The sequence below is a fragment of the Taeniopygia guttata genome, chromosome 24, assembly GCF_048771995.1.
Source record: "Taeniopygia guttata chromosome 24, bTaeGut7.mat, whole genome shotgun sequence".
NCBI lineage: Eukaryota > Metazoa > Chordata > Aves > Passeriformes > Estrildidae > Taeniopygia > Taeniopygia guttata.
This window is the reverse complement of record NC_133049.1, coordinates 948158-973221: the sequence shown is the minus strand read 5'-3', so window position 1 is coordinate 973221 and position 25064 is coordinate 948158. Positions and strand designations below refer to the sequence as shown.

Below are 25064 nucleotides of genomic sequence, written 5' to 3'. Positions count from 1 at the left end.
AGGCTCCCCCAGCCCAGCCCAGCCCAGCCCAGCCCCTGTGTGAGGCTGTTTGCACAGAACATGGGGCATAATGCAACATGAAGTATTGTGCTCTTCCCTAACCTATTTACATGACTTCATTACCATTGAATTTTACTAAGCATGTCAGGAGTGGAGAGGGAAATATAATCTAATAGGAAGGACTGTACCTCTCTGGAGCAGGGAAGCTGTGAGATAAAAAATGGGGTTTAGACAGATAGGCAAATGAACTGAAGCACTGGAGAGGGAAATGATCACACTCTTATTCTTCCCCCCAAAACCAAGTTAAAATTCTTCCCACAATTTAATGCTGTGGCAATATTCAAGTGTACCAACCAGTATATTTTGTAAGGATTGAAAGGAATAACAAAGCCAAAGGTGATGGAATTAACTGGATGATGCAGTGGCCAGAAGTCATTTGGGACTGGGATGTCCATAACCCTAAAGTGCATTGATCAAATGCATGAATGTATCTCACCATCCCAAATTGTTTGCCTTGAAATGAAAGCATTTTAATCTTTAAAAAAAATAATGAAAGAGCAAACTGTAAATGAGACCTTCTGGCAGCAGGACGGGCTGTGGTCCCAGAGGCAGCAGCACTGGCCAGGATGACAAATGAGGTCATTAAAGTAAATAGTGTAAATTGAGTTCTGGCAGTGGGAAGGAATCCTTATTATGATGAAAGGCATTAATATGGGAAGAAGAAAAGGGGAGGAGGAATTCACTGGTGACAGGCTTATCTGGGGCAGGGAGCAGTGTAATCCTGTGGCTGCTCCAGCACTTCCCTCATTGCAAGGCAAGGGGTCCATTTAATTTCACAGGGCTTTCAGCAGGGCATGGTTTTGAAGTGCATTAAAGATTAGAAAGTGTTACCCTTCCAACAGCATCCAGGAGGCTGCTGAACCAAAGCCTGGGATCCTTTACTCATTTGGTCTCATCTTTGACACCACATTTGCAGCACACTTATGTTTTGCCTGCTGATTTTTCATTTTTAAAGAGTTTCTTAATATGAGTGTTCAAAACATGAGCATTTGGTTTCCTCTGGACAGGCTTTGATTGTGGGAAGTGTAAAACATGGTGTTAAAGGGCTATGGCAGCCAGGGAATTCTGGCCTTTAAATCTGGGCTTCCTTAGGTGCTGGTGACAGCCAAGTTAATTATCCTGCTCAGATTAACAGGGAGTTGTGACAGTCCTTAAGGTCATAGGGACTTCTTAAAGTTGTTGGGCTTTTTGAAATCAGTGGGTAACTCACAATCCTCTGTGCAGTCTTGGGGTTGTTTTTGTCTGCACCGATACTGAAATAAATTCTTGCTCATATAAGAGCAGATGTAGCTGGCAAGTTTGGGCATTGCCCTGGGAATCTTGAGCCCTGAGTGTCACTGTCCTCTGGCCTTTTTGTGGCCACTCTAATGGCACTGGTGACACTCACACTGTGTAATGGCACCTCACAGGATGTTACTAATAAGGTAAATGTTCACAGGTGCCATTAGTACACTAAAGTTCAGTGGTTTTCCTTCTCTGAAGTTCAGTTCCTGTGCTCATCCTATTGTGAGGATGAATCACTTGTGAAAAGCAGTTTGAATTAATGAAAAACAGACTCTGGCTTCAACGGGATTGTCTTTGAGGTCCCTTCCAACCCAAAGTCTGTGCCTAAGGCCAGGTTTTCCTACACCCTCCTGACCTCTCCAAGAGGGCTCTGAGGCATTCAAAGGCATGGAAATGTACTTTTCCTCTTTAGCTTGCAAAGACGGATTTACCTCTCAGGCACGTTTTCACAACACGCCTTGAAAAAAATGAAAGCCAACCAAAACCAAACAGAAATTTCCTCCCTTTGCTTTGGAAACGCTGTTTTTTGTTGAGCCCATCATGGTGTGGTAATAGAGATTTGCACAGGCTGTTGAAAGGAATGAGCTCCAAAGCTGCTGGGAATGGCACTGAGCTGTGGGAGGAGGGAAGGACAAGCTTAGGGACAGTTCAGGGTATTTGCATTATAAACACTGCTGGGGCTGCAGCTGAGAATCTGAAAAAGTACATTTCACACCAGCACCTCTGGGGGTGCAGCAGGATGAAGGAAAACTTCCACAGGGTTTTGTGGCACACAGCTGGAAGAATTGCTGCAGAATGGATGGGGATAGGCAGGGAAATGGGATGTGAAGGAGCTCGAGCAGCATTTGAATTCATGACAGTCCAGACAGAGAGGAGAGAGCTGCTCAGGGAGATTTGCAAGACCCCTAAAATCAGTGTGCACATAAAAGCATAGAAGGACTGTTTTGTTAGGCTGGATCTTAGGGAAAGGTTCTTCCCCCAGAGGTGCTGGCACTGCCCAGGCTCCCCAGGGAATGGGCACGGCCCCGAGGCTGCCAGAGCTGCAGGAGCCTTTGGACACCAGGGATGGACAGGGTGGGATTGTTGGGGGTCTGGGCAGGGACAGGGGCTGGTTCCATGACCCTTGTGGGTCCAACTCAGGATGTTCCATGATGGTGGGATGGGACCTTCCAGACCCCTCTGGCATTTGGAATTGTGTCAGTCCCAGCTGCTTCCTTTGGCTCCTGCCTGGCAGGCACAGCAGGCACTTGCACTCCAGCAAGCTGCTTCACCCCCCTGCACCTGGGATTTCCTGAAAAACTCTGATATCAGGCACAGGCAGCCTGTTCTGCCAGAGCCCAGGGAAGCATGAAACAGGGCAGTTGAAGGTTGAGGGTTAATTTGCCCAGGTTTTGCCTCTAATTGCTGCAAAGTGAAAGTCTGCTCTTCTTTTCTGGGAGTGGTTGAATCCAACCAGAATTCCACTCAGAGTGCAATAAATGCTTCTTGAAAATGGGAGTAGGAGAAAAGTAGCTGATTCCTCCAGCTCTGGGAAAAGGGACAAAAGGAAAGTTTATAGTGAGGACTCAAGTTGCTGACTGAAAGCCCTGCCCTTGAGATGATGAGTTTTTTGTTACTGGGCTGAGGAATCCCAGCCACATGCCAGGTCCTGACACTGGGAAAAGATTGTGTGGCATGTTTTGTGTGAAATCTGTGTGGCTTTGTAACAAAAAAGTGTTTGGTAGTGTTTTGATAATCAGAGCATTTCTGTCATGAGGAGAAGCAGGAAGCTGAGCAGAAATGACAACTCTGTCCTCAGCTCTGTGCCCTGGATCAGGAGAAATTTGAGGATTCACTTAATACTGTTGTTATTAGCTAGAACATCTATATGCTGGGAAAACATGCCTAGACTATTAATAAAATGACTATAATTTTTGCCAAGAATTATTCAAAACCTTTTAAGTAAATACTGGAGAAAAGCATTTATTGGAAGAAGAAGGGGGAAAAAAGGATTGATTCTGAAAAATAGGATTTCAAACACCTCCCTCACTCATGGAGAAACCTGGAGTTGTGCTTCATCAGTACAAAACCAAAAATGTGGCCCCAGTGCCGCAAATCCCTAAAAAAATGTGGCTTGAATAATAGATTGACTTGCTTGGGAGAGCTTTTCCCTAAGCAAATTTAGGGATCAATAACTAATTATTTGCAGGAATCGCCTTGCGAATTTCCCACCATAAATAGATCCAGGAAAACTCTCAGTTGCTCCAATCCATTTGTGACCAAAAGAGGTAAAAGTAATTATTCTCTTAGCTCACATGCTGCTTTATCCTTGGTTTTTTTCTCTGCTTGTTTTTGATGGAACAGCTGCACTTAACCCATGGCCTTGTTTATGCTGGGAAAAACAGATCCTTTAACTGCAAACACAGCACTTGAAAAGCTGAGCCAGTTCCTCAGTGCAGGTTCCCAGTGTAGGTTCCACGTCCTTTGCTCTTCAGCCCCTGAGTGCCCTGGGTCAGATTTGGATGGATGGAGTCCCGTCAGGCTGGGGCTGGGGTCTCTGCTCCGAGCAGGGCTCTGCAGCTGCCTGACCTTTACCTGCCGTGGGAGCCTTTTCTGCCACAGGGCTGCTGCTGGGAGTTCTTTCCCTCTGCCTGGCTGCTGTTTCCATAAAACTTGTCAGAGCTTCCTTATCCCTGGGGCTTCTCTCCTCCAAAGCGCTGCCCTCCCATGAGCTCCTGGCTCAAGGTGTGGCCTTGGTACAGGGGAATGCACTGGAGCTTAAAGCTTGTGACCAGCAGTGTTTGTAGGTGTGTTTTTCCTTGCAGAAGACAGAATCTGTCCCAGATATTTATATGTGTTTGTATTTGTTCTTTCCCCAAATATAAATCTGCTCACAGAGGCCAAGCAGATCATGTGTCCTGATGGGTCTGTGTCACTGCAGCTGAGCTGCTGCTTGTCTCATCTCGATAAAACCCCTCCAGAACGTCCTTCCAGCTCAGTGAGCTGCTGTGTAATATCTTCAGTGTTTGCTGTTGCTGCTGTACTGGAAGCAGGCCTGTGGAAATTCCTGTCTGTGGGAGATGGGGATGTAGGAGTGTCAGTGGGATGAACCATCCCCTGCCTCGCCTGGAGCTGCTCTGATCAGCCCCAGGCTGGCAAGGAGCTGCTGCTCCTGCCCCGTGTGCAGAGCCTGTCCTGGGCACCTCTGCTCCTCAGTCACTGCTTTGCAGCGCCTGCTCAGCCTTTCATTTCTCCAGTGCCAGCCCCTGGCTCCATCCTGATAACAATTCCTGGGGCTCAGTCTCTTCTCAGGCACTTTCTCTCCACAGTATTGTATTTTGCTCATTGACAGCAGCAGCCTTCTCTGGAGAAGCAAAATTCCTCCTTCCCTCCCCCTTCTCCCCTGGGCTCCTGTTAAATAACTTTGTGCACAGCCAAGCCAGAAATGGCTCTGGGAGAAAAACAGGCTGAAAGCCCCAGTGCTGCCAGGGCACTAACCCAGGAGCAAATCCAGCAGGAGTCCAGAGCTGTGGGGACAGTGAGGGACTGGACCTTGAGGACAGGCTTGAAGGGTGGCAGAGCCCAGAGCAGCTGCCCAGGATGCTGTGGGATCTCCTCTGGAGATGTCCAAACCCCAGCCAGGCTCCTCCCGGTGCCCCTGCTGCAGCACAAGGCTGAGCTGATCTCCAGAGGCTCCAGTCTGTGATCCTGCCTTTGCTTGGCCAGCTGGGCTCTGCTGTGGCCTCTGTTCAGCCCCAAGGACTGAGGCAGCTCAATGTCATTGCAGAAGGAGCTGAAATTGTTCCCAGCGTGCCTGATCCCATTGCTGGTTGGTGTTGGATCTGTTTTGGCTGCCTCCAAAGCACTGGCTGCAGTCAGCTCAGGAGGTCTCTGTCTTGCTTCAGGTTTGTTTGATCAGGGGTACTTGGGTGCAGATTAGTCCAGATTAACTAATGGCAAGGATTGAAGGGTGAAAAATAGATTAATGAATGGCAAGGATTGAAAGTGGATCACTTTACCTATGCTGGCATGGCTGCTCTTGGTCAGAACGAAAGTGACCTTTAATTATTTACTTCAGAGCTAAAATAAATAAAAAACTTGCTTCTAGCTGTGTCCACACAGGGGTTTAATCCAGTTTATCTACGCAAATCTTACTCAGATGAACTGCCTTGATCATCTACCTGTCAGCAAGTTTTCTGAAAGCAAGGATGTTCCAGAGAAGGGGAGAACTTGGTCCATGGATCCTCAGTGAGTGTGTCACACACATTTCCCTGGGGGAGCCTATGGGCTGTGACAGCTTTTGCCATCCATGGCAGGAGTCAAGTGGTCATTTTTAGACATCCCTGCATCCCCTTAAGTCCCAGACCCCCCATCCCTGTCCCCTGTCTTAGTTCTTTGTCCAAGACCTCTCAGTGATGGATAAGCACCAATTTCCTTGTCTAGAAGTGCTGGAGAAGGGAAAAAACCAACCCAAATTTGTATAAGTATAGGGAAAAGCAAGCGCTGCTAATATTAGTGTTGCTTTTGTATTAATAATTCTCTGATAAATGCCTGGTTTTTTTTTCTTTCCCAGTCTAAAAATACTCCCCCAGCTTGGCAGCATGTTGTGACTGTGATAATGAAAGTGCAGCAGCATGTGCCTGCCACAGCTCCTGCCCTTTCCTCCTGGGCTGGCAGAGCTCTGGGGTTGTCTGAGGGAAGAGAGGGCACACATACTGAGATGAAGGAAAGCTGCTCCTGACTCCTGCCTTCCAAAAGGCCACAGCCTGGAATTATCTCAATTTCAGTGGAACCCAGTGTGTTATGGAAATGTCACGTCCCTGTGCCAGGGAGAGAGGTGGAGTACAAAAACCAAAACAAGAATGCCACCAAATTTAAACAGAAATAGTTCATTTTGAACTGACTGAAGTTAAATACACATTTTAAAATATATACATTTTTTAATCTCCAAGACTGTGGAACTCCCTGCTAGAAGTACTTGTGGAGCCAAAGGGACTCTGCATGTGTTTAGGTGATGAATGTGTGGTTTGCCAGTGCCCTTGGCTGGGAGAGGACCCTGTTGTTATTGTCACATTTAAGTTGTTATTGGTGCAGCGCTGTACCTGTACCCCATGACAGCTTTCACTCCGAACAACATTCAAAGCAGAAGCTGCAGCACGAGGTTGACTGAGTGCCTGCCCAGGTGCTGGAGTTCATCCTCCTGCTGGCATATGGCTTCTGCCTAGACAGGATTTTTGGGGTGTAGCTCTGCCAGCTGAGCCTGGGGTGAGCTGGGTGGGTTTGGGGTGAGCTCCTGCTGGGAGGTGTGGGAAGTGGATTTGTAGAGAATTCTTAAAGCTTGACAGAAGGCTCATATAGTGTGCATCTGTATTGAGTATTATATTGCTTCAGCCTTCACATAAGACTGAAAATAGAAGTTTTGAAAATGCCTCCGATCTCTAGATCAGAAAAGAGCACAATCCAACAGGAGGGAGTTCCTTGCTGGGAGCTCCAGCTGGTGGCAAGAAGACTCTGCTCTGCACTTGGGTGTCATTCCCTCCCTCCCTCTCTGAGTTTTGGGTTCTCCATGGTGACAGAACCCTCCTGTGCCAGCCTGGAGCAGAGTCCTGTCCTGTGATGCCAAAGGCAGATCCAAGCTTTGAGTATAGAGCCACCCTCAGGTGTGTGAGTTTAGGAGCCCCCTCTGTTCTGTGCAAAGGGACAAAGGAGGATGAGGCAGATGCTCTGGGGGATGCAGGGCCCTGCAGAGGGCTCAGGGGTGGCCCCACCGTGTCCACTCAGCTCCTGCAGCAGCCCTGGCTGCACCCTGCAGAAGGTGGGTCAGCAGGCTGGTTCCTGAGGCACTGGGAGAGGAGGCAGGGAAGGGGAAGGATGGATGCACAGTGGTGCCAGCCCCAGGCCACAGAGGTGACTGTGAGGAGCTGTGTCCTGTCCCTGGGGCTGTCTGAGCTGGACTGGGGTGGCTGGTGTGGATCAGGGTGCACTGGGGCTGCATCCAGCAGCTCCCCTCCTCTCTCCTCCTTTCCTGTTTCAAAACTGAGGCAGCTCTGTTTTATAAAGCTGCTGTCTCATGGCAGCCAGGAGCTGATGGTCCTGCTGGCACCTGGGGTATGTGTGCCCCCAGCAGCCTCCTGGTGGCAAACAGGAGTGGAAATGCCCTCCTAGAAACGAGCCACAGCTCTTGAACTCACTCTGTGGCCTCAGAGGCTGTGAAGAATCACTTTGGGAGGCAGCTGAAGGATTTATTGCTGCTTGCAGAGGCCTTGGGAGAAATGTTCTTATCTTGCACATTTTCCTTGAGGTTTCAGTCTTGGATTGATGACTGAAAGGAAGGATTGCATTTATTTCCCCAGGACTCAGGCTCAGGAGGCTGCTCAGGACAAGAGGAGCCCAGAGAGGGATGGCTGAGGGACTGGGGGGGTTTGTTGTGGCCACAGCAGCCAGGCCAAAGGAAGCTTGAAAGGCCACAGGAAGATGAGGTCAGCTGTTCCCTGTCTGCCTCCTGCCTCTTTCCACAAGGACACGGAGCTGCCTTCCAGGGTTTGGATCCTGGGAAGTGGCCCCAGTGGATTTTCCTCTGCAGGAAACATCCACCACTGACCTCGTCCTTGACAGAGCAGGGCAGAGGAGTGGGACCAGCAGGGCAGTGACAGCTTTTTCTCTCAGATAGAGCAGAAACATTCAGGAATTGGCCTCTGGGGGTGGTCCCAGCATGGTCAGGGCTGGTTGGTGGCCCCGTGGCTTTGGGGCTCAGTAATTTGGCTTTCCCCCACTGTTTGAGGGGTGTCCAGTGGCACATGAGTAGTTCCCAGGAGTTCCTCTGCAGAAAGGGGAATGTTGCCTCATGCCCTGACTATGGCTCAGGGAAAACATTTGCATGAGCATTAAAATGGGAAATGTATTGTACACACTGGAGGGAATTCACAGACTTTGAATGGATAGAAAAAGAATCTCTTCAGACTTAATTGCTTTGACATTTCTATTCCCCAAGTGCAGAGTGCCCTCCTGAGCTCAGGATGCTTCAGTGGGAGTCCTGTGAGTGTCCAAAAGCAAACCTGCAGGATGGAAAAGGCTGAGCAGAGATCTGCCTCAGCTCCTGGCAGCACTCCATTCTGCTCTGCTGCCTGCTGAAATAAAGGGGGGAAATTAGATTTATATGTTCAGCTAGTGACTAGAGGCCCAAATTTGATTAGGTGCCTAATTACCTCTGAAGGTACTGACTTGGTTGCTGGTGTCATCTGAACCTGAGAACTGGGCTCTGAGGAGCCTGGGAAGGGTCTGCAGTGTGACCTGCTCCCCACCACTGTGCAAGGAAAACCAGGAGAGAATAAACCTAGAGTCTGCAGCAGGAAAATGGGCTCAGCCACTTGTGTCTGAGCCACTGATGTCTGTGGGGTCCCACTGTCACATCCCAGGTACTGCCTGACTCCCTAAACTCACTGAGCTCAGCCTCTGGTGTGGTAAAATGGGAATGAAACCTGCTTCCCACGGCCTGGGAATTAGAAACTGAAGGGTTTTGAAATCTGTCTTCATGGAGTCCCAGAATGGTTTGGCTTGGAAAGGACATCAAAGATCATCCAGTCCCACCCCCTGCCATGGCCAGGGACACCTTCACTGTCCCCATTGCTCCGAGCCCTGTTCAGTCTGCAATCATGCATTTCCCAATCCCTTAGGGAATGGTATTTGACAGACAAATTTGTGTCCCTATCATGAGCTGGGAATTTCTATGAAGATGCTGCTGGCCCAGGTTCATACTGCAGGACCCCTTCTCTTAAACAAGGGATTCTGTGAGCAGGGTTTTACTGTTAGTGAGTAATTAGCCCGTGGTAATGAGGTCCTGGTGGGGGAAAGGCCTCCCAGAGGTGAGGATGGATCATCTCCAAGGCACTGCCCAGCTCAGGGATGCTCCAACCCCTGGCACCTGGCAGGACATGGGTGATCTGGATCTGAGCTTGTATGTGGAACACCCAGAAAGCCTCAGGATCTGTAGAGGAAAAAGGAATGTAAACCTAATTCCTTGTTCTCTTTCTTCCCTTTCATGATGAGGGCCCTTGCCAGAGCTTCCTTCCCACTGGTGCTTTTGTGGTGAGACACAAACCATCAGGGCTTCCTGCTAATTCAGGTGCTGAGCTCCTCTGTGCCTGGTCTGACTCCACACAGGCGTTTCTGCTCCCTCCTGGTGCTCAGTGCTCCATTGTTCATTCTGCCCAGCTGAAAGGGAGCAGGAGGGGACACTGCTGAGCTGGGCAGGGTGTGATGGGGTGTGCAGGAGCAGGAAGCAGAGGTGGCATCTACAGCACAAACGAATTCCTGAGATGCAAAGTGAGGGACGCAGAAGTGGGGAACTGCCAGCAGAGGGATGGCTGGGGAGCCCCAGTATGCACTTTTGTGTCTTAAGCATTGTGATGGTTTTTATCTGTGCAGCTCTACTGTCCTTGCCCAAGGCTCCCAGGCCACCTCTTGAGGGCTGCAGGATGGATCATGTTCACCTGCTCAGTCCCCATTAAATATTCTTTTTTTTCTTCATGGTCTTATGTTTGTCCCTTTATTACTCAAATCTTGCTCTGGAAAAGAGAGTCATTGACTTAGAGCCTTGTGGGCTTTTATGCCATCAATTGCTGCTTCACCAACAGCAAATAACCCTCTGGCTCTTGGGAAGGTGTTTTTGTTTATTTTCCTGATGGCCCACCTGTTCCTCAAAACCAAATGTGAAAATCAGTTAAGCTGGACTAGATGAGCTTGGGGGGTTCCTTCCCACCCAAACCATTCCATGGTTCCCCTTGCCCTGCAGATTCCAGACTCTGAGAGCCCTGAGGGAAACCTCCAGTCCCTTCCATGAGAAGAGTTCCCTGTGGGTGGGGACACTGAGCCTGCCCTCATCCTTCACCTTAAAATCATCCCTGAGGTGACAGGGGAAAGGCTGTGGTTTGGGGGTGTTGTTACAGTGGGTTTGTTTTACTTTGGAACTTACTTTATTGATTGAGGAAAGTATTTTATAAAGCAGTAGCACTTTAATATTTGCTCCTTTTCCAAGAGCCTTTCACACAAGGAAAAAGTGAGGACGTTTGAGGCAGCCTGCAGCACTCAGTGGCTGCTCCTTAGTGTGTGAATGTGCCTTTTGTATTTGAGATTAGTTGGGAGGTTGTTGCATTACAAGTGAAATTCCACTTTCTCCACATCAGTGGGGTTTCTGGCCAGCACAGTGTGGGTTTGTGGTGGGATCCACCCCCCTGCTTCTCCTGTGCAGCCATCCCTCCCCAGCTGTCTTCAGCCATGGAAGATGAGGCAGATCCTGCTCCAGTTCCCACCCCTGTGGGGCACGATCAAGGGAGAGAAAGGCTGGCAAAACTTGAGCTGGATTCAGAGAAAATAAACTAAAGGCTTGAAACAAAAACCCCATGGGTGAGGTGATGCAGGTCCCCCTCAGAAAGCAACCAGAGGGAATGTGAAGAAACGAGAAAAGAAAAGATGGGAATAAATAAAAAGCAGGGATGGGGAGGAGGAGGGGCCAAGGCAGATGTCTGCCCGTGCTCAGTGTGTTCGTGCTGCTGGCTGCCTGCCTGCTTGTCTGAAAACCTGGCCCCGTCTGGCACCTCTTTTTTTATTCTGATGTTTGAATTTATAGCTTGAAGTGCAGCAGAAGAGGTTCTCTGGAATATTGCTGTGGACAGGATTGGCTGCCTGGGAGGATGAGGGTGGATTTGGAGTTGGGGGGGGACACTTGGTTTTCCCTTGCAAGTTTAATGTGGGCTGCTGTGTTCTCCTTCATCTCTCTGCCTCTGCGTTCCTGCTGCATTTCCTGTGTGTTCGCACCACCTCTGGGTGAGCCCGGTGGCTCAGGAGCAGCTTCTCCCTGGCTGCATCCTGAGTGCATCCCACTGGGGCTTTTGGTGTAGTCTGGGGGTGTAGGGCAGCAGAGCTGCTGTGAAGTGCAGGGGTGCAGAGCAGAGCACAATCCATGAAAAGCAGGGATTCTGCAGCTGCCTGCTCTGCCGGGAGAACACGGATCAGCCACACTTCCTCCCTGGGAACGTGCCAGGAGACTTGTTCTCAGTGAAGGCTTCCAGGTCTCCAGGCTTCAAACGTTCACACAGTTTGAATAATGCATAAAGTTCCAGCACTTGCTGGAGTCAAATATTCTCCAGCATCTTTAAAAAATGGATGAACATATTTTTACTTGAACACCTTCCCCTTTGTGTAACCTGTTTTTCCTTTCTCACCTGTTACACCTACAATCATTGCATCCTTTTAAATGCACAACCCCATCAGGCTGAGATCTGTACGAGGATCTCATTCTGCTGCCTTTGGTATTTAGAAGAGCAACTTTCCTTGTTCAGAAAGGTGAGAGCCTCCTGACTGCATCTGCTGTAATTAATGAATTCAGACACTCTATACAGGATGCTTCTGGGGGATCCATCTCCCTTTTCCCCTTGTGAGGGAATCAGAGCAGTGAGGCTGCCCCTGTGCTGCTGGGTGGGCCCTGAGCGCTACGACAGGGACAGGGACAGGGACAGTGTCACGACAGGGACAGTGTCACGACAGGCTGGCCAGCAGCTCTGGGCAGGGCCTGGAGGAGCCTGTCCTGCACTTTGACCATAAAACAGACACAGTCTGGACTCAAGGTGTCTGTCTGAGGCTGGTGACTTTCCTTGGCCCATTGGGAAGGATCTGGAACTGGAAGGATTAAGATGCACAGGATGGAGTTGAGGCAGCTTTAATTTTCCTGTAAAATGCACCAAGCCCCCCCTTTCACCAGGACAGCCCATTCCCTATTCCAGGGATGCTTTCTGCAGGTCACACCTTTGGTTTGGGCTCTGCTGCCTCTTGAATTAATGACTTTAGGTGTCGGGGTGCAGTTTGGTTACCCCACAGAACACTGCAGTGACTCAGGGTGTGCTCAGCAGCCGATCCCTTCGCTGGGACACCCCAGCCCTTCCCAACACCCCTGACTTCTCCCACTGCCTCTGAGCATCCAAATGGCACAGGATTAACAAAAACCCTTCAGGAAAGGTTGATGAAGTGATGGCAGAGGGGCAGGGAGTGGTGTGACAGTTCCTGATGCAGAGCTGCCTCAAAGCTTTTTCAGATGCAAAGCAAAGGGCAGGACCCTGCCCTCTCAGTTCTTCCCGAGGGAGGAGTGGGAGGAGGCTGGACAGCCCTGGAGCAGGGAGCTTGCTCCTGCTGTCCGCGGGAAGGATGAGAGGAGCACAAAGGATTGCTGTTCCCATCCATTTCAGTTGCTGCTCTGGCCCCACGTCATGCATTCTCCCTTGGGAGTGGCCGGTCTGTGCCTGGGCAAGATCCTTGCCCTCCGTGCCAGCTCCCTGGCAGAGCTGGCAGGCAGTTCCTGACAGGAATGCCAGTCCAGGGGATTTGGGTGACCTCCCGCAGCCCTCCCCAGCTCCTGTGGCGCTGCCAAACTCCTGTCAAGCCCTGCTAGAGGGGCACACAGCAGCTCCAGTTTGGAGGGGTCTGGGGCAGTGCCCTCTGTCCCCTGCCCTGCCTGGACCCCCAGCTCCTGGGTGACAGGAAGGTCACAAATGCAGGCTCGGGTGTGGGAAAGGAGGAAGGGGACGGGAAGGGAGGCTCAGCCGTGGCACAGCTGGGGATGTATTTGCCCAAGCCTTGCTCTGGCAGGTGCTGGGCTCGGAGCCTGTGCTGGGGGCCCTTCTAGCTCTGTGAGCTCATAATGAATCTTAGCAGGGCATCCATGCACCAGCTGGAGGGAGGAAGGAAGGACTGAGCATCTTCCTGGCTTTCCAGCATCAGTTGCTGGTTTTGGATGACTTTCAGTGTAGAAGTGAACATATTGTCATGTTCCTTAGGGATGGGGCCCTGGAGCTTAGTGGAACTTAGTGGCTTCCCTGCCGAAGTCTGCAGGTCACCTCCTGGTGGGGATGCTCAAGATTTGGGGGGAGTGGGACTGCTCCTCAGGATTGCCTTAGGATGCTGCCAGCATTGACCACTCTGCAAATCTCTTCTAATATGAAAAAATTAAAAGAAAACCCATGCTTACACACAAGGAGTTGGAAAGCTGAGCGGAAACTGCTAGAAAGGAACATCATCATCCTTTTCAGCGACAGGTCGAGTTTGAGGCAAAGGCGGTCTAACAGCGCTGCCTGCTGGAACTGCTTGGAGGAAAAGCGACTGCCCAGCTTCTGCCACTCCTCTGGCACAATTTACACCCATCCTTCTCCCTTTTCTTCCTGGTCTGCCCACAAACCTCAGCTGCTCGGGACAGGCTGTCAGAGAGGGACGGAGTTTCCATCCTGTTTATCCTCAGAGCAGTGGCTGGAGAACTGGAGAACTGGAGAACTGAGCTGCTCCCGGCGCTGCAGGGGCACCCGAACCCTCTCCTGGTGTGTGGAACCCCAGCCCAGTTCTTGCCTCACTGGGATCTCGGTGGCATCGAAGGAAATGCCCGTGGTGCTGCTTTTGGAGCTGGGGAGGTGGGATGCCACTTCTGGGGCTGCTCCCTGAGGAAACACCCCTGGGGTTCATTCTCCTGCTGTTCCCTTCCCCACCCAGCCCGAGTGTCCTGCCATAGATTTACCCTTCCGTGGCAGGGTGCTGTGCAGAAAACAGGCTGACCAGCCACCAACACTTCAGTTAAGATGGAAATTTGTCTACTGAACTTAGATGTCAAGATTTTTATTTGCCAAGTCAGCCTGGTCATGTCCTGCCCTGCGAGGACAGCTCTGGTGTCCTCCCACGAGAGGGGAGACACTGAGCATGGAGGGTTCCCCGTGGCACAGCCTCAGCTCCTGGATCTGGAAGAGCAGGAATTCCTGGCTCAGGCAGGAGGGGTGGGTTGCTGGGTTTGCTGGTGGGACCTTACAAGGACAGCGGCGCCGAGTTTGGATGTGCATTAATAATCAGATCTGGACTGAGAAGTGAGGATTTGGGAGCAGATGAGGCCAAGATTTCCGAAGGGCTAATGCAGCCCCTCTGCAGTCACACAAAGCCTCTGGGCAGAGCTGGACTGCACAGCAGGAGCCACTCCACAGGTCCATCAGCAGTGGGGTCACCTGTCCTCCATGGAGAGAAGGATTAGGCTGCTTTTATTCCTGGCAGCAGTTCTAAACTCAGTATTATTTACTGGATGAAAAGACTGTGAGAGTTCCTTCTTAGAGATAAAAATGTTTGAAATTTGTTTCCTTTAATCAACTTTTTGCTATTAATTAACTATGAGCAGTATTACTGTGCTGCCCAGAATCCCTCCCAGCCAACTCAGAGGTGGCCTGTGCCATCTGTTTGTCCTGACTTCATCTGCCCTGTGCCTTCAGTGCCAGGGCCAGGCTGTTTCTGCTCGTGCTGTCCTGCTGGGTGAGAGGAAAGGGATACTCAAACAGCTCAGGCAGGTTCATTTATTGTTAGGAAGCAGCAGTGGGCACAGGTGGAATGGCACAGATAAGCCCAAGCCTTGGCATGGGAACTCAAAGTCACCTCCTTCACCTTTAGCTGCCTGCCAGCATCCCTCCCTCCAAGGCACGGCCCCAAGATGGCTCCTCCTGTTTTGTTTTTTAAGTACACTGTTAATTAACAAGGCAGAGGAAAAAATACACACAGGCACACCTGAGTGGTTTTTAACCTGGCTTGATTAATGCTGTCAAGTTGCACATCTGAGTGTGAGCTCAGTGGGACTGTTGCTTTTGTTTAATACCACAAGACACCTCAGTCTGGATTGTTGCATTACAGTACAAATAAAAAACAGAAACAAAACCACATCTGCATCATACAAGGTGAGAAGAATATGAGAATTCTAAATATTTACAGAGAAGGGAAAGTGGGGAAACCACAAAAAATATTTACATAAAAATACATGAGTTCGTCGGCATATACATTTTACACCAGTTCACAAAAAAAGACACTCTATAAATTAAAGTGAAGGGAACTCCAAAGGTAACCCAAGACTTTCTGGGATGTTTCTCTCATGCGGCTCAGGGAAAGAAAAATCATGTCTTCTACAGCAGGAAAATGAACAGCAAAACAACCCTTTAGTCCCCCCCCAGGTGGACAAGGCAGGGCTCTGCACACAGGAGGAACCGAGGTGTGTGTGTGCTCACAGGTGCCTTTCACAGGGCCCGGGGCTCGGGGAAACAGGAACGTGCCTAAGCCGCCGCAACGAAAGGAGGGAAAACAACTTCTCACCCAGATTTCCTGACATTTAACACACCACTTAAGTCAATGCCCTGTCACCAGCCTGGGGGATGGCAGAGCTCACTTGAGGTTCTGTCCCTTCTGTGGTCAAAGAGGAACAGAACGTTTTCAAGTCGGTTTTGGTTTTGTGTAGCAACTTACTACCACTGTGCAATCCTCACTGATCCCCCAGTGGTGAGCAGGGGTGGGGGATCACTGCAAAGACATAGGCACAAAGTTGTGGGGGTGTTTTCAGAGATGCATATAGATATCACCTGATAAGACTCTGCAAAAATCAGAAATTAATGCTTTACTTAAGACTTCACAGGGGCCAAGTCCTCATTACTCACCTACGACTGCACTCCCCTTCCCAAGGAAGGTCTCCTGTGGGTCACGTCCTGCTCCAGAGCAGAGGTGAGAATCCAAAGCTGGAGCACACTCCTGCAGCCTCATTCCTGCATGCACTGGGAGACCCTCTTCTGGAAACAGAGGGAGTGGCAGCTGAAGATGCAGACAGTATCTGTGTGAGGAACTGCTGAGGAACACAGCTGCTGTCATGCCGTGGGGACGTGGTCAGAAGGAATTACGGAGCCCGAGCACAACTGCACTTGGATTAGAGGATTATTTGTGTTGCTGTCCCCCTGCTCTCTTCACTCTGGGACACATGACCAGGCTATCACCATCTTCCAGCTCACCCGAGACTCCTGGTGTCACCTGCCTGCCTCGCTCTGATGCATGACACCCTTTCCAACCTCACCTATGAATTCTGGGGTTCATGAGGATGTAAAACTCTCTGTAAGACCAGCAGACTGAGCCCAGAGCAGGAGCAGGACTGCATAGTTCACTGTATGGCTTGGCAGGGCGGGATCATGCAGGATGCTGCTGAAGCTGTGGGCAGGAGCAACGATAAAACAAAGGTGTTGGTCTGTGTTACTGGGAAAAGCTGGTGTTTTCACCTTTTTAAATTCTGTACTGTGGCTCAGTAGGTCTGGACATGAGTTTAGGTTCTTGGAGAGCTTCCACCCTTGGAGCACACCTGGCTGTGGCTGCGTGCCAAGGGGGAGATGGCTGGGAGTCACTGCTCTGCTGTCTTCTTCCTCTCATTCCCAAAAGGCTGTTTGCAGCAGCCCTCTGGGTTAGGGGTACAGGTGTGCACTTCCAAAAGCCCTTTGGGAAAGGTGCTGAAGGGTTTGTTGCCAGTGGGATGAGCGGGTGCTTCGCACCTGGCACTTGACACAAAGCAGGGAGAGCAGCACAGCACTGAGGAGCAGAGGCTGTCAAGGATGGCACTTGGGCTCTACAGGGAGACAGTGGCTTCGAGCAGGAAAATCCAGAGACCTTTACAATTAGTAGGAGCTGGGAGCAGCCCCTCGCAGTGGCAGGATAGTCCTGGCTGACTAAGGCCCAGGCAGAGGGAGGCTGCAGGGCAGGGGGGGAGTTAAGGCTTTCACAGAGAGAGAGGTTGGACCTGCAGCTCTCTTTACCTGAATCCCAAATAGCCTGAACCAAACATTTATCCCTGCTTCAACTGGAGACCTGGCAGGCAGCCAGGGGCTGAGACTGCTGCTGGCCCAGCCATAACACAGCTCTGCTGGGGAGCACAGATAACCCAGCCTGGCTCCATAGGAACCGGGGCAGCTCAGCCTTGCCTGGAGTTAGTGCCAGTGGAGACAAGGTGGCTCACCCAGTGGTCCCTTTCTGTGCAGTTCTGTCAGTTTTCCTTAAAAGAAAACACTATGAAAAGAATTCCCTCACCAAAAACCCCAACCCCTCTACCTGGGAATTCCTCATGAGGAGATTGTGGTAACCTGGATCACAGTGCTGCTTTTTTCTCTTTCTTTCTTCTTTTTTCCTTACTGCCAGATTTCGTTCCAAAACATGTGAGAACTCTTCTAAACAAAATGCTTAAAACACCAGCATTGCACAATAAAATAGAACCAGAAGGTAGTTACTGAAACAGCCCCAGACAAGGCTCCAAGGTTAAAAGAAGCAAACAGCTACAGAGTAGTCAGCAAGTAGAAGCAGGCTTTCCTTAGGATTTAAAAGTCCCAAAATAGCCATGAAACTTTTTGTTCAAAAAGCCCCACCTAAGCAGCTGTGTGCTAACTGCAGGACTTCCAGGTTTTTCATAAAACATTAGAAATTTGAAACAGGTAGAGAAGTTCTTCAACCACACAGAACAGGAATGGCCTTGGAATTTATCAGTGGACATTTAAAAACTGCTAAATCTCAAGTATTGCTTGCAAGCCCTACCTAATGGAATGGATGTGCTTTATTTGTACAGGGTGTGTGAGTCCTGGGGAGTCTGAGAGGCAGCACAAGGGGCTGCCAGGCTGTTTTTACGATATCAAAGCTTTTCAGCAGCTTGGACACCATTTTTGGTGTATGTTAAGAGTGCACTGGCCTTCTGTCCCTACTCACTGAGTACTGAAAACTGCACCTGGGCACATCACTGCTCCCTGTGTGCCACAACTCCACAGGGGTCTCTGCCCAACATGGAACTCAGAGGCTGCAGAGGGTCTGAAGACCTCCAGCTTAAGCTCAGCAGGAGCATTCCCTGATGGAATTGCTGCAGGACCTGGCCCAGGGCAGCTGCTCATGCAGACAACTTGTCACACACAGCTGGCAAGGTGGGCTCAGATTTACATAATGCTATAGACTTTTTTTTTAAATTCTATTTTTCTAGTATTTTTTGCAGTGAGATGACAGAGTCTTGCCAGCCACAGGATGGGATGAGCTCATCTGGGCCACAGATAACCTTGCAGCAAACAGGAAGGACTGGCATGGAATGGCTATGCTGTTCCCAGCTCTAGGGGTTGGGTTTGGTGTAGTTTAGTGATTTATTTCTTTTGGTGTGAGAAATGCAAACCTGCCCTACATGACTCCTGCAGCTAGCCTCTGCTTACAACAGAGCAATGTGAAGGAAATGGACTTCTTGTAGGCAGAAGCAGCTTGTTAATAAGCAAGACACATAACGAGTGTGTTTTGCTCTGAGCTAGCTTCAGAGCCTGTTCCTTGGGCTTGGAGTCAAAGCAGACCCCCACCCAGCTCACAGCAGCTGCAGTGGGTGCAGCTAAGGGAGAGGCAGGGCCTCAGCAAGGAGAGGAAGCCTGGGGAGCCCTGCCCAGCCCCACTCTCTCTGTGTAACTTCGAGGTTTCTCCATGGCCCATTCCTGGGAGCCAGCCTGGGATGGGCAGTTTGCAGCAGGATGGAGCTGCAGGCACAGTCCATCGTGCACAGCCCATCATACATGGGACCGTGGGTGTGGGGAGAAGGAGCCAGTGTCACGTCTGGGAAGGGAAAACTTCCCTCCCTGCCCCAACAGCATCTGTGTCAGCCCTGCCTGGCCTCTGGCAACACCTGTGTGCCCACAGCCTGCCCTGTCCTCCCAGATGGCTCAAAACTACATGAAAATCTATAGCTCTACTACATAAAAACAGTGAGTGGGGGCCAAGGGAGGGCTGAGGGGGGCTTGCTTTGCTCACTGGGGGCAGGGTTGGGGAGTTTTTTACTGTCACTGAAAAAATAAAACAGTCCACTGTCCAGCAGAGGCTGCTTAGATTCTATCCCTCGTCCCCCCCACAGCTCACTCGACGTGCACCTCTGTCTCGGGCCTCTGCAGACACAGCTCTGTGGGGAGGAAGGCTCCCTGCCCCAGCGCCGTGGCGTAAGTTCTGCTGTGTACGTGCGGGAAGCCGGGGGGCACGAAGCCCCCTGCTCCAGCATAGCCCCCTCTTTGGTGCTGAGGCAGGGTATGGTAATCCTCCAGATTATCGTACTGGGACACCACAGTCATCGTGCTTTGGCGCTTGCCCAGGGTTTGGTACGGGTACAGCAGGGCAGAGTCCTTCTCCATGGGCTCGGGGTGCTCCCGCATCCGGAGGCTGTGGCTCCGCTCGGGCTTGGGTGGTGGTGCCATCGGAGAGGCGGCGTGTTCCTCCTGCTTGTAGCAGTCTCTGGAGTGCTTCTCCATGGGCACTCTGCCTCGGGGCCTCTCCAGGTCCAGCCTGTCGTCTGCCAGCCTCCCCTCCTTGTGGTTCAGCCTCAGGGTCTCCTGGCTGGCCGGGATGTACTTGCTGCCTGAGTGCTGGTAGCCCATGGGCTCGGAGGGCTCCGGGCCGCCCTTGGGCCTGTACTCGGGGTAGGGGGGCCCGTTTTTGGGTTCGGAAGGCTGCCTATGGTTGGCTTCCTGCTGCAAATACGTCCTGTGCTCGCTGCTGCTGCTGCCTGGCTCGTGCATCTTCCTGTTCCTGATGCTGCTCTGCTTCTGGGGCAAGGACGGCTTCTCAGGCTGCCCATTGCCGTAGCCCTCGCCGTGATAGAGGGCCCGGTCCAGCTCAGGCTCCGCGTGCTGCCCGTAGTAACGCTCGTCCCCTTCGGGCGTGGCTGCCTTGGCTGGGTACCTGCCCTCCTTCCCCTCTGCCACCGTGAGCAGGCCACTCTTGCCAGGATCTGATTTGCTGCGCAGGTGGACGGCATCCAGGCCCCCCAGCTCGTCCTGCAGCAGCGGGGCCACGTTGTCGTACTGGGACATGAGGGGCCCTTTGACCTTCTGGCGCGTGCGGCTCTCCCGGCGGATGGACTGCATGCGGTACTTCTCCATGTCCTCCAGGTCCCAGGACATGTACATGTGCTTGATGTCTGGGGCGGGGGGCACGTCCCTGCTCACGAAGCTGTGCTCTTTGCCCAGGTGGTTGATGAGCCCTGCCCGGGGGTAGGCGGCCAGGCTGGGGTAGCGGTACAGCCCCTTGCCCTGCAGCCGGGACACGTAGGGGCTGAACTCGCGGCCAGGCAGGCCGTGGAAGGGCCGGATCCGCACGGTGCTGTAGGGATCCAGGTCGTAGAAACTCCCGTCGGCTGCAGTGTAGTAGGGGGAGCCGGAGGAGCTGGAGTAGGGACTGTAGCGATAATGGACCCGCCCATTCTCAAAGTAGGGCTGGAGCTGCGTGACGTGGTAGTCGGAGTGGGGCTGGTACGGCTTGTATTGGTAGAGGGGCCGCGGGCAGTACACGGGCTCATCGTCCGGGGGCACCTCCGTGCGGGAGATGGGCACAGAGCGGATGGCGGCAGCGGCAGCCGGGCCGGGCACGTGCAGCGACTGCACCCTGCGGATGGTGGGGTACGGGGGGGCCTCCTCGGCATAGCTGGTGCCCCGGAGCCCCGTGGGGCTCACGGAGGACACAAAGTCGGTGCGGCTGCGGGGCTTGGGGTGCAGGCCCGCGGCAGAGCCCTTGCCCTGCGTGCCGTAGGAGCCGTAGCGCGCGCCCGCGGTGACGGGCGGCTCCGGGCGGGGCGGGTAGGGCTGGTGCTGCTCGGCCTTGCCATGGTAGCCGTGGGCAGGGACGCCCTCGGGCCGGTACTGGTGCTTGGCATGCAGGTAGCTGTCAGGCCCCACGGGCTCGGGGAGGCTGTCCGGCTTGGGGTGCGGCACGTACACCGGCTGCAGGGATGAGTGCTTGGGAGGCGGTGGTGGCGGCGGCAGCAGCGCTTCCTCCATGGAGGACGCCAGCATGGAGGAGGCCAGGAAGGGGTGGTAGTTGGAGTTGTTGATGGCGTCCGTGTTGTTGGAGTGCATGGCCGCGGCGATCTTGCTCTCCAGCGTCCTCACGGGCGGCACGGGCGGGGTGAAGCTGTAGGAGGAGGGGGCAGGGACTGACTCAGAGCGCAGGTGCAGTGGGGGAGCCCTCGTGCTCTCCCGAGGCTTTTCCAAGTGGCTCTGGTGGCCCGCGGGCACGGAAGAGGAGCCACGGGCACTGGAACTGCTCTCAGAGACAAAGCCAGGCGTGGGCTCTGGAGGCTTTTCAGGTGCAGCTGTGGTCCACATCTGCAGGGAAGAAACCAGACAAAGTTAGGGACAAGCAGCTATTTCCCTACTATTCTATAGTTAGAACATCCCAGACACTTGCATGGATCAACTCCTTCCCAGCATGTCTGTGCCTGATTTCTGTTTGCTGGGGAATGATAGATGTGTAGGTTCCCTCTCTCAGCATGGGAAGACATGATGCCACTGGCAGTTTTTGGGACCCATCACAACTTGTGTGTTCTGCAAATGCCAAACCAGAGAAAGGGGAGAAGGTGGCTGTCTCCTTACATGGTACCCTCAGTGTTTTGTTAGGTGGTCTTCTTTAAATGTCTGATGTTAATGAAAATGTTCCTGGATTTAACCTCCTCAGGCCCCAGTGAGCAGATCAAGAACTGCAGTAAAGTAGAAATTCCTGGCTTAAATGTAGCTGTGGGGCTTAGGATGGGCTGCAGCCAGGAATGTTTCATGGGCTGGGGGGGTTTGGATTTCTGATGGAAATATTTCAGTCCTGCACAAGCAATCTGACCTGTTTTGTTTAACAGAATCACAGTTTGGAAAAGACCTCTGTGACCATTGAGTCCTACCCAAGACCGTCATCCCCTTGTCACCAGCCCAGAGCACTAAGTGCCACTTGCTCCTTGGACACCTCCAGTGATCGGGACTCCACCAGCTCCTGGGGCATCCCCTTCCAGCACTTCATCAACCTTTCTGTGAAGAAATTCTTCCTGTTGTCCAACCTAAACCTCTCCTCGTGCAGTTTAAGATTGTGTCTTCTCATCTTGTCACTGACTGAACAAGAGCCTAATCAGGATGCTGGAAGAGGACCTTGTCAAAAGATACAAAAATTCTTCTTTCTGAGCATTCTGAACTATCAATCCCTCTGTTAGCTACCCCTGCAGGTACTTTTTTCCTTAAAACCAAGGAGGGTGGGTATTCTGGAATATTCCCTTAGGAAAGCAGCACAGGAGTTCCTGCAAGGCCGTGTCTGTGTTATACCCACGACACTCCTGGTTTCCTGCAAACCCCTCCCCACTGCCATTTGGATTTGGACCGACATCCCCAGCGCTCAGCACTTCAGAGGAGCTGTGCAGGGAGCAGCACGTACCTGCCCGGAGCTGCTGGGTGCTTTGGCCGCCGGCACCTGTCCCACGGCTGCCTGGTGCTCCTGTCTCTGTGCCGGGGCTGCGGCCGCACGCGGCGCAGGAGGGACGGCGGCGTCTGCCTGGGGGGCGGCCCCAGGCGGGGCGCGGGGCTCGGGGGCCGCGCCCGGGAGGGTGCTCAGGTACGGCACCGCGGCCGGGGAGCCCTTGTCCCCCGCGGCACCCACGGAGGGGGACTGCAGCTTGTCCTCGGCCGTGCAGGGAGCGTGCAGCTTGTCCCCAGCCAGGCCTGCGCGCAGGTGGGGCTGTTCCACAGCCAGCTCCATGCCAGGCAGCTCCCGCTCCGGCAGCGTCCCGGGGCCGTGGAGGGCCGCGTGCTCCCAGTCCCCTACGTGGGCAGGGAAGGGCTCCTTGTTCCCCGCTCTGCTGAGGTGGATGCTGGACTGCTCCTGCTCCACATCCCTGCTGCCAGGCGTGTCCCTGGGCATGCCCGTGTCGAGAGGCAGGGGCTCTTGGCCTCCAGGTGCGCCGGGCGGGTGGTTCTGCTCCCCAGCCGTGCCTTGGCAGTCCTGCTCTAAAGGTGCCCCGGGCTGGAAGTGCAGGCGGTTCTCGGGCAGAGCAGTGAACAGGTGCAGCTTGTCGGGAGCGCCCGCAGAGAGATGGAGCTTTTCTAGAGCTGTGCCAGCTTCAGCCTCTCCATAATTTGTGCTTTCAGCATGAGCATCTCCTGGCCTTTTGTGGGACTGGGCGGATGCTTGCTGTGCGGACTCGGCTAATGCTAGGGCCAGCATGCGCGCTGCATTTTTCGGAGGAGGAGGAGGGATAAGAGACACAGAACTGACGGGAACAGGATCCTGGGGGGAGTCGAGGGCAACTGCTCCTAATGGGGGGAAAATTGAGAGAGAGAGTGATTTTATGTTACCCAATAAGGAGAGTGACCTTAACGACTATTATAAAAAAATAGATGCTCTCCACACTTTCACAGTGGCAGTTCCTTCTGATGTGAAACACTTGTGTCTCACAGGCAAACGCTGCTCGACAGCACAGCAGTTCATGACAAAGAGGAAAAAACCCAAGAGATTGTCTAAAGGCTCCTCTTGCATTTCTAGAGGTAGGAAGGAGGTAGCAGAGAATGAGATACCCTTACACAATTTTGATCATAAGGTTTTTGGCGGAAAGGTCCCTTCTTCGAGTGTTGGCAGATTTTTAATTTAAAAAAGGAAAAGTCTTAGATGGTCTATTGGTTGAAATGACTGAGAAGGACATGCTAGAGATTTTCACGTGTGAGAGGATGGGGAAAAAAAAAAGCGGAATATAAAGCATTACGGAAATTATCCGAGATTTGTGTGATGTAGGGAGAAGGCAGAGGTTAAGACTTTACCGATCTGCACAGCCCTGTAAGACACTCGTGACCAGAACTGACGGGCAATCCCCTCTCCTAAAGGCACGCAGAGGAGGACGGTTCTGAGAGCAGCTCCCCTTTGGAACTTAAAGAAAGAATGGAGGAAAATGCACTGTACCTGGCTGGGTGTGTCCACTGGGTACAGTCTTATTCTGACTGCTTGGCATGGCTCTCTCCCCTTCTTCTGGCAACTCTGCTTTGCAAGCAGCCACTAGCTGGGGATGCTGCAGCTCTTGGTGGGCTCCTTCCCCTGTTCCTGTTTCACTGTTTTTCAGGGGCAAGGACATCTGGGTTGGGGACCTGTTTGTGATCTCAGTGATGCCAATCTCTTTGCTCCAGCTGGAAGCAGAGGAGTTCCTGGATGTGGTGGGCACTCCTCCCATGGCCTCTGGCACACGGCTGGGTAACACAAAGGAGGTGGGTTCTGTGCTCAGTGGTGGAGATTTGATGGGCTTTCGGGCTGTCTTGGGTGAGAAGCTGAGGGGTTTGCAGGCCTGCTCTTCCGTGGGGCTCAGCTCCAGTGTAAAGAAGGGACTCATCTTCTCCTGGAAAGGGGACACTGGCTCAGAACTGGTGGCACTGCCTGGGGTCTGGGACTGGCTGCCTGATTCTAAATCCTTCTTGAGCAGGCTTGGCTTCTCCTTATTGATATCGATGGCCTCCAGCAGGGAGGTGCTGCTGTCCAGGCACTCGGACTCTGCCTGGGGGGGGCTGCACTGGAAGGACATGGGGTCGAAGTCCAGGCTGGCGACGCCGATGTCTGGCGGGCTGAGGTCCACATCCTCCGAGGAGCGTGGAGAGATGAGGGCAGGGACATGGATGAGCCCCTCGTCCCCGTCGCTGTCATCATGGGGGAGGTTGTCGTAGGAGTTGCAGCGGTTCATGTTCCCCAGGAGCTCCCCATTGAAGGAGGCAGAGAGGGCATCGCTGCTGGACCTGGGCCTTCTGGGCCGGAACAGTTTGGATTCACCTGGAGGTGAGGAGACACCATGGGTCAGTGCCAAGACCTCCTGTGCAGGAGGCCAGGCCCAGTCATGGAGGGCAGTTAGAGCAGTCCCAAGGCAGCGAGAAGCTCCCCTGGTGATCTCTGCACACCAAGTAACATCATTGGCAGTGACTGCTTATTCCATTTGCTTAAACTGTGTTACAGCATTTGCCAGGCATGATTTAGTGTGAAACTAAGCTGTGTGCACAAGCAAAGACACTTAAATGTGCTGAAGGCCTTTCTCAGAGAGCACTTTCCTTCACAATCCTGTCCTGTCAACCTTGAAATAGCAAGGGGAGGAGCCAAGGAAT

At 52.5% G+C, this 25064-nt stretch overlaps 1 protein-coding gene across 12 annotated transcripts in view; it reads right to left on the bottom strand.

Moving 5' to 3' along the window:
• Positions 1-14903: 14903 nt before the first annotated feature.
• ARHGAP32 (Rho GTPase activating protein 32) overlaps positions 14904-25064 on the bottom strand; it is a 238584-nt gene continuing 228423 nt past the window's right edge. For all 12 annotated transcript variants that reach the window (XM_072918149.1, XM_072918150.1, XM_030290907.4 and 9 more), the window contains 3 exons: positions 23887-24738; positions 22372-23246; positions 14904-21287 (listed from right to left, as the gene is read on the bottom strand). In XM_072918149.1, the coding sequence (XP_072774250.1) occupies positions 19050-21287; positions 22372-23246; positions 23887-24738 (3965 nt within the window). In that variant the 3' untranslated portion in view covers positions 14904-19049. The remainder of the gene's footprint in view (positions 21288-22371; positions 23247-23886; positions 24739-25064) is intronic.